General features: G+C 32.9%; 1 protein-coding gene across 1 annotated transcript; it reads left to right on the top strand.

Moving 5' to 3' along the window:
• The first annotated feature begins 1972 nt into the window (after window positions 1–1972).
• On the top strand, window positions 1973–12103 carry LOC108210576 (tRNA-specific adenosine deaminase TAD3-like). Its single transcript, XM_064090390.1, has 11 exons — window positions 1973–2131; window positions 4438–4537; window positions 4818–4869; window positions 5303–5373; window positions 5717–5838; window positions 6521–6603; window positions 7843–7942; window positions 8448–8894; window positions 9948–10060; window positions 10610–10835; window positions 11727–12103. The coding sequence occupies exons 2-10, from the start codon at window positions 4441–4443 to the stop codon at window positions 10830–10832; spliced, it is 1308 nt and encodes a 435-aa protein (XP_063946460.1). The 5' UTR covers window positions 1973–2131; window positions 4438–4440; the 3' UTR covers window positions 10833–10835; window positions 11727–12103.
• Window positions 12104–12554: the final 451 nt, after the last annotated feature.

Genomic DNA, 12554 nt, shown 5'->3' with positions numbered 1-12554 from the left:
ACAGCATCTCCAACTTGCTTATTACACTATCTGTCACATCTCACTCGCCCTAGACTGCGTGCTCCGCATTTAGTGTGTCCGGTTTCCTATTTCACTCGAGCAAGTCCAACAATATTTGTTTTATAAATATAATAAAAAAAATAATGTTTCAGTGATCTAGTACATCATCTTCATTAATTTTGTATTAATAATGTTTCATTAATACAAAATTAATGATATTAAGGATCAAAAGTGTGTATTGGCAAACGTGCTAGAGAGAAACAGGAAAAGTAATAAGAGACTGAGGGAGTAGAATATTTTTGGTTGCTTACAGAACTATATGTACTTATTTGATGATAGAATGTGCAGTGAGTGTAGTGCAGTGTGCAGAAACAATTAGAAATAAAGCTTTATAGTTCAAATCAAACGACTCACATTACTAGTTCTTATGATTATATATCATGGCGGAAACATGATTTTTAATAGTTATTAGTGTATTAAGATTCAGCTGTCCACCTTAGTATGATGAGAATATCTGCACTCTAAAAGCACCTGATATTTTGTATCGGTGCAGTGTCCTACGTTATTGCTAATTGTATACAACAAAATGGTGCAAAACATATTTTGGATTATGCTTATCTTGCAAATTTTTCAACCCGATCAACCCTACCCTAACCAACCCAACCCGTCATACAATTAGTAGGGTTAGGTTTCTAATTCTTTTTATGATTAATGGGTTAAATTTTTGTAACCCGTACTAAATGGGTTGGGTCGCTTGAATGGCGAAACCGACCCAACCCAGCCCATGTGCAGCCCTACCTGTATCATATTTAAGTTAATGAAATCTTGTTGCATTTGTAAAAAAAAAAAAATTTAATTCAAATTTTTATTTTCTATCACTTGTGTAAACCGCACCTTATTCTAATTGTTTGCTAAATATTGGCCGACATTATACATTCCCACGTTGAACACCGTAATTTGCTTCTAAAGCAGCCTCGATTATTGACCACGATCTAATGTTTACCTTTTTTGCTGGGTCGATACTTTTTTAATTATTCATTGCATCTCAAATCCATAACTTTAAAGCCGGTTTACGTAGGGCAAGTGGGCAACATAAATTTATAGCGTCCGATAATTCCAGTATGGCAGCATTTCACAAGTATTATATACACTTAGCTATATAATATATGGAAAATGCTAGGGACCACAAAATATTTATCCCAAAAATTTTTCCCAAATGACGTGGTGAAATCTTATTGGTTGCATTCATTCCCATAATAATGAGGCACCCCCTGCAGATGCATCAATCACCCAATCAAATTCCGCCACTTGTTAGCCACGTCATTTGGTAACAAATTTTGGGGAAAAAATTTGGGGTCTTTAGCATTGCCCATAATATATACTTCTTTCGTCCCATTTTATTATAATATTTCTATTTTTGTCGGACAAATTGACCAATTATTTGATCAAAGATTGTAAGTCACTCTTATATTATTTTAAAAACCCAAAATAAATATTAGAGTTGATTAAAAACTGTATTTGGTGACATATATTTTTTTATTTTATCAATTGATAAAATATTAAAAAATTTAAGTTAAACTTTGGTCAATTTGACTGGTCAAAAGTCAAATGCAACAACTAAAAAGATACGAAATGAGTATTAATATAAAATTTAATACTTTCTTCGTCTCTTTTTAGTTGTCACTTTGACTTTTTGCACGTAATTTTGGGTGATTAAAAAATATATTTTCACTTATTATTTTACAATTTTTTTTCTAAATTAAAATTTATAGTTTATATTTTTATTCATATAAAAAAAATGTTAAAAATATTAAGCAGAATTATATTTTTTAATCAGCTTAAATTTGAGTGTAAAAGTCAAATTCACAATTAAAAATGGACGGAGAAAGTAGTAACTAAAAAATAAAAATAAAATTTTACAAGTTAAAACAAATATTATAAAAAAATAAATAACTTTAAGTAATTTAACAAAGAGGGAAAAAGAAAAGAAAAGGGAAGCCAGTCACAACTTACGCTGAAGAACAGTGTCACAGTCTACCCTAAGTCATCCTCACTGACTGCCCACAATCACAACTCCCTCTCTAGATTCAATACGGTGCCTTACGATCTCACTTGTTTTCCAAATTTCAAGGTATGATATTTTGATTGATTTTTGGATAAATTGTTATTCTGTAATCTTTTTGTATCTTTTGTGATTTTGTGTAAAGAGATTGATAATTGGGGGTTCCGGGTTCCTTTGAAATTTGAATTGTGGTAGCCTAATTTGGAACATCATCCTGATTAGAAGTAAAATTGTCAAAACGAAATCAAATAAAGAAGAGGTAATCCTCAAAAATTAGAAGTTCAAGTATACATGTCAGAATGGAGCAACAAAAGGAGCCGTAAAAGATTTACAAGAATGGAGCAACAAAAGGAGCCGTAAAAGATTTACAAGTTTCGTACCGAAACAATCTCAGACCATTTTAAAGTGAAGGTTTCGAATTACACAACAGAGTAGCATTGAGTTGATTACTAATGTAGCCATTAATAATTGTTGTGTCCCTATACTGTCAGTCTGTGAAGGGAATAGCATGCCTAATTGCCTACAATACAATCAACAACTAAGCTATTAAAATAGGGAAATTCCTAATGGTACCATTGTAGAATTGGCTTTTCCAAATGGTACCCATGACTATTTTGGGCTTCCAGATGGTAACACCCAACTTTTGACTTCATCCATCACATACCACTCCGTTTAGTTAAGGTTAATAAAACGTTAATCCATTATGATTTAATTAAAAAAAGTAATTAAAATAAAATGAATTAAAAGTAAAAAAAACATGAATTTGGGTCATTAGTCAGGTTCGAGAGTTTAATGTCACAGAACCAAACACACACACAGAATTAGGGTTCCATGGAAAGAGGGGATCGATCGAGATAGTGAACAATACAGCCACTCACCACTTAATTCAACACTGATTAAAGTATAAGGTAGCATTTCACCTTCAATTACTCTATATAATCGATACATATATATCTTTCGCGGCTTAATTTATTGTTTTAGGGTTTATTTGTGTATATGTGCGAGTTTATCAGTGTATATGTGTTTATGTATGATAGTGAACAATTTTTGACTCCCCTATTAATGAGGTTTTTTGGGTTTGCATAATATACATTGATATGTATAATACTCATAACTGTTAACTGGTGCATTGGGTGTAATATGATTGTCAACATATGTGCAGACGGAGAAAGTATTAATTTTTCACTGGATGGGTACTCATGTAGAGGTTAAGGTTGATGTAGATAAAACCTCACTGCTGGACATTATTGTTGAGTATGAGGAGTTAGGGAAAAAACAGAGGTTGAAGTTAGATTATGCTTATCCAACATTTGATTATGCATTTATGATGAAGCATCACAAGTTAGAGTCAGATAAGGATTTAATGAAAATGTTTGAAAGGTTTTCTGATCAGACTAAGAAGGGCAACATATCACAGTCCACTGAAATCAACATGTCTCAATGTCCACCATCTCAATCCCAGCCTTAAATCAGACCTGTTTTATTATGCTTATTATGCTTTAAATGGTTAGAACATATTTTGGGAAATTTGTGAAACTCTTGTAGTTCATTATTGATTCAGACTTGTTGGTTGTTTTGGATATTGTATTAACTTGCTGGTAACAGTATTTTGGAGGGAAATATTGTTTTAATTACTACTTAACAGCTTGATTAACGTTTGATTAACATAGTGGTATGTGATGGATGAAGTCAAAAGTTGGGTGTTATCACTTGGAAGCCCAAAATAGTCATTGGTACCATTTGGAAAAGCCAATTCTACAATGGTACCATTAGGAATTTCCCTATTTTAATAGCTTAGTTGTTGATTGTATTGTTTCACCAGTGTAAATTATATGGTTTGGATTTCTCAAGTAGGGGAAATAGTTTGCTTGTTCTTGATGGTTGATTTGAATTTTAACCCTTAAAGAAATTCAGTTTATCTACTTATATTTTTAACAATTATTTGAAGACATGCCACTAAACTATTTTTAAACCATGCCTAAAACTCCCTAGAGCCGATCCTGATCATGAAACATAGCTATTGTACAAATGAATTGGGTGTGGAATCACTAAAGTAGATTCTTTAAACTCAAATCTCTAGTCTTTATCGTAACCACCCATCATTGCTGTTTTTTTTGACAAAGATGAAGTTGTAATTACCTAAAGTATCCAAGTCCTAGTTGATTTCACCGGGCTCTGTGGAACTTGTTTAGAATCTTGATTCCAGATGACCCGGAGTTTTGATTAGAACTTTAGATTTTGACCAACACTGTTATACTTAAACTATCAACTAATACTTCTAGCTGTATGCTGTTTTTCATTTTCCCGAACGTTTTGTTTTGGTAGAGCGTCCTTTTCCTCAGAAAATTAAGACTTCAATATATATTGAATTTCAGTAAATGCCAAGTACAGATAGAAACATCGATAAGGAGGAGTATTGGAAAATTATTCACATTCCAGACAAGGCACCTATTCCACCACATTTGCAACCCACAGGTAAACATTTATGATGTACTTGATAATTTTGGCAACATATGATAAAACATATTTGTGTGTCTTTGGTAAATCATAATTACATCTAAAGGGCTGTTTTAGCTTTTCCATCTCAGTCGAGATTGTTGGAGACTTGGAGTAGTACAAATTGAAACTTTAGACAAGGGATTGTGTCTTTTAATATGTGTAGTGGTCAGTTATAGTTTTCTGTTGTGTGTGTATGTTTGTGTATATTTATCTATGCATTGAATTCTTATAATGCTTTGTTGTTGTACTGGTACAGTGAATGCCTATGCGACAGTAATTAATCCAAAACATGCTAACACACTTATAAGGTATGTGACTGTTATTTTAGGTCCTTGTTGATTTATGTTTACCTAATCTCTTCATTTCACAAAAAAAATTGTATTTTAAAAGTTTTTTCTTCAATGTAACAACTTGTAAGACTATTAAAAAATGATTTTAATCTCGTGCCATCAGTTCTTACTAAAGTCTGTTAAATGATTTTAATCTCGTGCCATTAGTTCTTACTAAAGTCTGTAATTAATATGGATAATTTAAAACAAGAATTACTTTTTTGCGCCGAAAAAGTGACAAATGAGATCATTTATTTATTAATAGAAGAGAATTTTTTTTGTCTAAAGCCAAAATCTGAAATTTGCTGCCATATTGCACATTTGTCATAGTTATATTTACTTGAAAAAAGTGCATATTACTTAAATTTGGATTGTTATAGCTTGACATGTGAAACAAATTGTATGTTATTAGGAGGTTGAATAAGATTTTTCCACTCGAAGATCTTCGCCATGTGAAGCGCATATGCAAGAAGTGTGTTGAAGGTGTGCTTAAACTCTGATACCAACGTATGCGATATCATATGCCTTGCTTCCTGTGGGTTTATAATAGATAAACATCAAAGTAAGGATCTGTAATCTGTTTATGCTCTAGGAGATAAATGTGTCGATTGATTTTGGTACTTTTAACTTGTTATTGAGTACCAATGGGACTTGCTTTCTTATGAATGTCAAATGCAAAAAAATTGCAACATAAAAAAAAAACTAAAAAATAAAGAGGATACAGGAGCTGCATTCTTTCAATATTTAATTTAGTATATGTCTGATCATGCATATGTTGTGACCCATAGGAATACGGTGGTGACTATAAGCATTTAAAAATCTACAGGAAACGTTCAGTTATTGGTGATATTATGTCTGGCTTCTGATGGGAGTGACCAGTCGGAAAACATACCCAGTGAAATGGTCGAGCTAATCAAGTCATACCAGTTGAGTACATTTATCACAAAAGTAGGTCACCCTTTAATTTTTACTTTATATTCCGTCTTTTCTTTTTATTAGTTTCAGGGTTGTATCTGTTCGTGCAATTAGCTGTCCAAAGAACTTTGAAGTGTTTTAATCCATTAGATTACTAACAGAGTACGGGCTGTTCCTTGAGATATTAGTTTTATCCCTAGTTATGCTTTTGGTTAGCGATAAAATGTATTATTTGTATTTAGTACATTTCAGTTAGTGACTGATTTCATCGCCATATTGTGCTCACACTTGCATAATTATAAGCGTTGTGATCCTTCTGTGGTCATATCACCCTGGTCTTTTTGATTTCTTGTAGTCATTGGTATATGTGATTCATGTAATTATCCTACACATGTGATTCATGTAATTATCCTACACCACGCATAAGCACATTGATTTGGGAAGGGCTTGAAAATAGGGATAATTGTAAATGATAGGATTGACTGCCTTATACAGACATTTTCAAGAGTCATTGATATGCTTGATGAACATAATTTATGATCGCTGCTGACTTCTTATTGCATCTTCTTGACCTTGTAATTAAGTTTTTTTTATCTAGCCACTTTTCTAGTCTCTATTCCCGATTTATGCCGTATCAGTAGTTTATGTATGTCGTATTAGTAGTTTATTCTGGTAATTAGTGGTAAGTTTCTTTGTTTTTGTCACAACTTGTTAGGTATCCAAATATGCAGCTACATCAAAAGAAGAATGGGAAGAACAGTGCAAGCTATGGCCAACTTCATATCATCCACCAACCTAGTATGTGGTTTGTGATCTTAGCTAAGTAGTTTCTTACAAAATATAATTACCTTGCTATTATTAAATCACTTAAAGTATCAGTTTGTTTGGCTGGATCATCTAAATTTTAAACTTTTTCCTCTTAGGCGTTAAGTTTCTTGCCTCTGTTGATTTAAGCTAATTTTTTTTTGGAATCACCATTTATCTTTATATTGCTAATGAACTATACCACAACTCTCTTTGAAGAGATAAGTGCTTTTTTTATGTCTAGACGATTCTGGCAGTATTTCATCACATCGGTAACCTACTTTCTAGTTCAAAATATTAAAAGTAATGGTGGTTGGCAGAAAATTTGATGGAACATTTCAACAGAACCAGTAGAAATGCAAACAATTTTCAGATTTATCCAGTAAATTTATTATAGTGATCATATTCTCTAATAGTGAGATTACAATTTACAACTGTTTCTCTAAATATTATTACTTGGAAGTTGGAAACCAAGTAAATTTCTAATAAAAAGAAAACTATATGAAAGAAAACTATATGTATATATACTTTCCATTGTTAATTTACTGCTGTGAGTATTAAAGAAAAGAATTTCTTTGTTCCATTATATAATCTAATATATTTCGAATATATACATATTAATATAATTATATATCACCAAATTACAATTAATTATTTTCTGAAATAAAAACATAAATAACTAGTAATTAAAATTTCTTAATCCCATGATTAACATCAGCATTGTATAGCATCTGTACCTTTTCAACAGGTGTAGTATTGCCAGTTAGCTTCTGCAACTTTAATTCTCAAATCTCTAACTGTGAAATTTTTTTTGTTCTCAAAGAAATATTGTCAGAAAGTTTTTAGGATTTAAAACACCTACGGATATAGCAAGACCTTGTTTGTCATAAGCTGAATTACTAGTTACTTGCCCTTTGTAATGTTTTCAGTTGATTAATTGGTTGCGTAATAAATCAGTAATGAACATATCATTTGGTATCTCGTTTGTATTAGTTTCACCTTTGTTTTACTATACCCAAATTTTTGGTTTGCAGTTGTGCATGATACGGTACATATTTTTGCCAGTATAGTTAGTTTTGCTTAGTAACTGGCAAGTGCTGAAAAGGTCAAAGATTAGTAATTAAATTGAACTTGAACATGAGATGAACTGATTTTTAACTGTCAAAAGGTTCATTTACTGTCTAAATTGTATCCTGATTAATTGATATGTATTTGTTTCATTTTTTTGCACAGCAACATAGACGGCATCACTGGATTTAGTGAAGAAAACTCACAATCAGTTTGTGAGTTCATGAAATTAGCTATTGATTTGGCAAAATCTGTTGATGGTCAGGTTGATATCTACCTTTATCACTAATTATACCATATTACAGATGCTTAGGGGCTGGACCTGAAATCCTTAATTTAGTTTTATATATCAGAAAGAGGCCTTGTCTTTTCCGTACTCTTAATAATGAACAGATGAATATATAGGATTAGGTATGTAGTGAACAAGTCCCTTTGTATTTTGTGTGCATTTTAGTCTGAGATAATCAGGCATACACTTGCAATTTCTCTTATTACAGAGATTTAATTTGCATACAAGTCAACTTTATGAATATCATAAAAGTACCCTGTTCCTGGAAACTATATTAAACTTTCAATGTCCATATATAACCCCATGCGTGAAAAAATTGACCAAAGTCCCTTGCAGAGCCATATAAAAGTCAAATGTAAGTTAAAACTGAAAGCTGGACCCTTGATAACGTCAAACATGCATAGCTACCATGTTTAAATTATTACCTTTATTAGTGGACAGCTTATTCTTTTGCCACATGGTATCTGCTTCTGCCTTGCAGATTGTAAATGCTGCTGTTATTGTTAATCCAGCATCTAATCAAGTGGTAGCAAGATCGTGTGATCAGGTTTTTTCGCAGAATAATCCTTCAAGGAATAGTGCTGGAGAAGGGTACCTAGAACCATGTAAATTGACATCTTCTTCCATCAGTAATGGACTGCAAACCTATACAAATTCAAGTTCAAACTCTTCCTTCAATGAACAGAAGAGAACATATGGTGGCGTTTCTTGTTTACATCCTTGGCAGTGGGCTGAACAACAGTCCCAAGCAAGTTGTTTTCGCCACCCTTTTCACCATGCTGCTATGGTTGCTATCGAGAATTCTGCTGCCAGAGATAGATATCTCTTCCCTGCTAGTGAACATATAGTTGATAAATGCTGGCAGGCTGAAGTTATGGATTCACCTTCTACAGTATCTCCGTCTAAAAAGCAAAAGACTGAAACAAAGGTAAGCTCTATTATGTTTTGTTTTATCGTAACGTAGAGTGATTTAGACAGCATCAAATTTGGACCCTCTTACAACATAATGAGCCAACTTTTATGCATCAGTCTGCCATTTCATATGTCTTGCACAACTATATTCTACTCTGTTAGTAAAATGTAATGGATGAAGTGAATATCCATGTCACTTGAAAGGGCCTTTTTTATAGAAGTAAAACTCATATCTGCAGTATTAATCCCTAAGAATTTTGGATCTGGTAGTTATGATGGAATGCAATTCTTTTCCACACAAGTTTTGAGGAAAAATGGGGTATATTCTGGTTAGATTTATGAACTTTTAGGCGTCGTCTTTAATTTGTGGAATATAGTTTATATTTATATAATTTAATATCTAATATTCAGATAATAATATAAATTATGAGAACATTGTGCGGAAATGAAGGAATTAATTAATAGTCTCGCATAGAGGTGGCAATTTCGGGTAATGAGTCAGGGTTTCTTACCGGATCCAGTCTTTGGGGCAACCCGAACCCGAAATGGGTTAAAAAATTTAACCCGAACCCAACCTATTCAGTACCTGATTAACTCGAAAATGACCCGATTTGACCCGAAATTTAATTAAAGTTAATTATTTTTATTATAGGAATTGATGTTTTTATTGTACTATATTAAAATAATAGTAATAATTTAATGAAGTGGATAATTTATTTAAATATTATATAAATATGACAAATGGATGTATTTATGTATTGTATATTTATATATTATACATAATATATTATATATTAAAATATTTCGGGTTGGGTTCGGATACACCGGTTCAACCCGAACCTGACCCGAGTTTTTCAGGTAAAAAATTACCCAACCCGAAATATGAAAACACTGACCCTAATTTGTACTTTTTTGAGTGGGGTTTATGTTGGGTTTCGGGTTGTGTCTGATTTTGCCACCCCTAGTATAAATTTGACTTCATGCGCCGTTAAAATCCGTTAAAATGAAAGATTTAAATGGAGTTACTGGAGTGCTTAAATTTCTCACTCAGCTTAAGGTGATCTTTCAGGTGGAGGATTCTGGAATACAAAATAGCGAACATAATGCCTGTGGTTCCATGCCAGTCAGACCCTACTTATGTACTGGTTATGACATATACCTTGTTTGGGAACCATGCATTATGTAAGTTCTCTGATACTTCATGTTATCTCTTATGTACTTCTTTGTTACAGAAAGAGTTGCTTGTGGCTGCGACTTCAATACTTAAATCAAGTATTTACTGGAAGTTTGGAAGAAAGGTTTACCTATGCTGTAGGCTGCATGTTATACTAACCTTCTCGATTCTCCTACCCACCTTTTCTCTGAGTGTTTATTAATTATTTCATGTGCCAAATGTAAGGTTGTGTTCCCAATGAACATGTCCTCAGGGAAGCCCAAGTATAAAATGCCTTTCTTGGCAATCTGACATACTACTGTATCTTTGTAGCCATTATGATCCATAGTAGTATCACAATATCATTAACGACGACAACTTAGTTGCGATACATGCATAACGTCAGACATCTTTATCATGTACAAATTTGCCAGGAAGATGTCTTCAGGACCAATTATTTTGCACTTTTAAGGAACTCATATCTTCAAGTTGTGTTTGATGTTGCTGTTGCGTTTCCCTCCCCGTCTCTCTTTTAATTATTTTTTGGATTTCTGATGCTTTGTGGGTTTATCTGACAGGTGTGCCATGGCACTTGTTCATCAGCGGATTAAGCGTATATTTTACGCTTTTCCTAATCACAATGCTGGGGCGCTTGGAAGTTTGCACAGATTGCAAGGAGAGAAAAGCTTAAATCACCACTATGCTGTTTTCAGAGTCTTTTTACCAGAATCTATATTGGATAGAGATGATGTTGTCACTGCTGTTTCTGGAAGTGATAAAAACAAAACACATGTTCTATAGGAGGTATGTACTTGCAATTAATTATGCCCCTTGTTTTTGATAGGAGGGAACACTTCCATACTACCATGGTAGCAGATCATCTCCAAGAGACTCTCTAATTGAGCTCTTAAGTAGAAAAATAAAGAGCCATGTCCAAAATAGAGCTCCAAGAGACTCTTAGAGGCTCTTTAAAAAGTAAAGAGCTCACTCTCTCTCCTCTCTTTAGGAGCCGCAACTTGGCTCTTAGGGTCTGTTTGGGAGTGCTGTTAAAAATTGCTATGCTTTCAGAAAAAGTGCTGGTAAAATAAGTGCTGTTGTACAAATCAGATAACTGTTTGGTAATTTTTTTGATATTTACTTATTTTGAGTTATAATATAAAAAAAATAATGATTTTGGTGAGGTTTTATAATGAAATCTATAATAGCATTCTGCAAAAGCTGAAAAGCAGCTTTTTCCAAAAGCATGGGAGGACCTGCTTTTTCTAACAGCAGCTTTTCAGCTAAAAGCTGCTGTTCGGAAAAGCTGCTTTTAGATTTACCAAACAGTTTTTCACGTGTTTTTCAGCAAAAAGCTGTTGTTGCTGTTGACTGCAACAGCAACCCCAAACAGTACCTTAACTTATATTTAACAATAAAAAATTCTTTTCCTCCAATTATCCCCACTTTTCCCTCTCTTTTATTTCAGTTTCCTTCTCTTTCTATTTAAATCTTTGTCATAGTAGAGCCCACTAAAAATAAAATATGAAATGGAGAATAAATATAGAGAGCATTGTTGGAGTTCACACTCTTAATTTTGTACTAAATTGCTAAGATCCATATTTTTTATATTATGTTTAGGAGCCAACTAAGAGACTGTTGGAGATGCTAATATATGTATATATCATGGTCTCACATCTATATTTGTGCTGTTTACAGGTATACTGTACAAATTATCTCACTTGTGAATTGTGATTGAGCCTCTATACTGCAAGAAGATGTTTACTTGGGTAGAAGGGGGCAATTTTCCCCTATAGCTGTTAGGAAAATTTTCCTCTGTAAAAGAGGGCAATAGAGCCTAGAGCCTAGATATTTAGTAAAATGAACTGTACTACATAAGACTAGTTGATATGTGATTGGTTAATGTACTGGCATTAGTCTAGACTCAACTTTAAATCCTTGAGCAATTTTTGGGTGTTGGCCTTGAGTATCACAATTTGTAAGAAAATGGCCCCAAACACCGGTGCTGGTGCCGAAGAAGATGGCCACGACTTATAATTTTTATATTTAAAACGCTAAATCGTGTAGCTTCTATCTTTTTTTTTTGTTTTAACGTTACACGATCTAACGTTCAGAAATCCTAAGAGTTGCATGATAAAGCTTTAGAAGCCTTAAACGCTAATTTATGTAACGTTTTACTCCTAAATTGCAAGATCATAAGTGTTTTGCAGGGATTTTCAATTTTAAATGCAACACCATCACGATAGATTATCAAATGTTATTAAATGATATTTGGGGTCATTTTTTTGAACTCTGCTATTTTGGGCATTAGCTATAAGTTTTATGACATCTAAGACCTTTTCTCCAATTTTTGTTGCTATTAAAAAATGTTAAAATAAATGGAAACTTTGCAGTAAAAAACATGTATTTCTTACACGAAAAAACCTTGGTGGTTGCTTGGCTTCATAACTAAACAAATGTGTTCTGTTTTAAAAACAATTAGAAAAAGTTTTCAGAAAGCAAAAGCAATGTGGCGTTTGACCCTGT

Source organism: Daucus carota, chromosome 3 (genome assembly GCF_001625215.2).
Source record: "Daucus carota subsp. sativus chromosome 3, DH1 v3.0, whole genome shotgun sequence".
Taxonomy (NCBI): Eukaryota; Viridiplantae; Streptophyta; class Magnoliopsida; order Apiales; family Apiaceae; genus Daucus; species Daucus carota.
This window is presented reverse-complemented; position numbering and strand designations above follow the sequence as displayed.

Excerpts from the sequence above, each read along its gene's own strand:
- LOC108210576 (XM_064090390.1), top strand. The coding sequence starts at position 4,441 with ATGCCAAGTACAGATAGAAACATCGATAAGGAGGAGTATTGGAAAATT. Across the intron at positions 5,839-6,520 it reads TGAGTACATTTATCACAAAA|GTATCCAAATATGCAGCTAC; the intron begins GTAGGTCACCCT and ends ACAACTTGTTAG. Across the intron at positions 8,895-9,947 it reads AGCAAAAGACTGAAACAAAG|GTGGAGGATTCTGGAATACA; the intron begins GTAAGCTCTATT and ends GTGATCTTTCAG.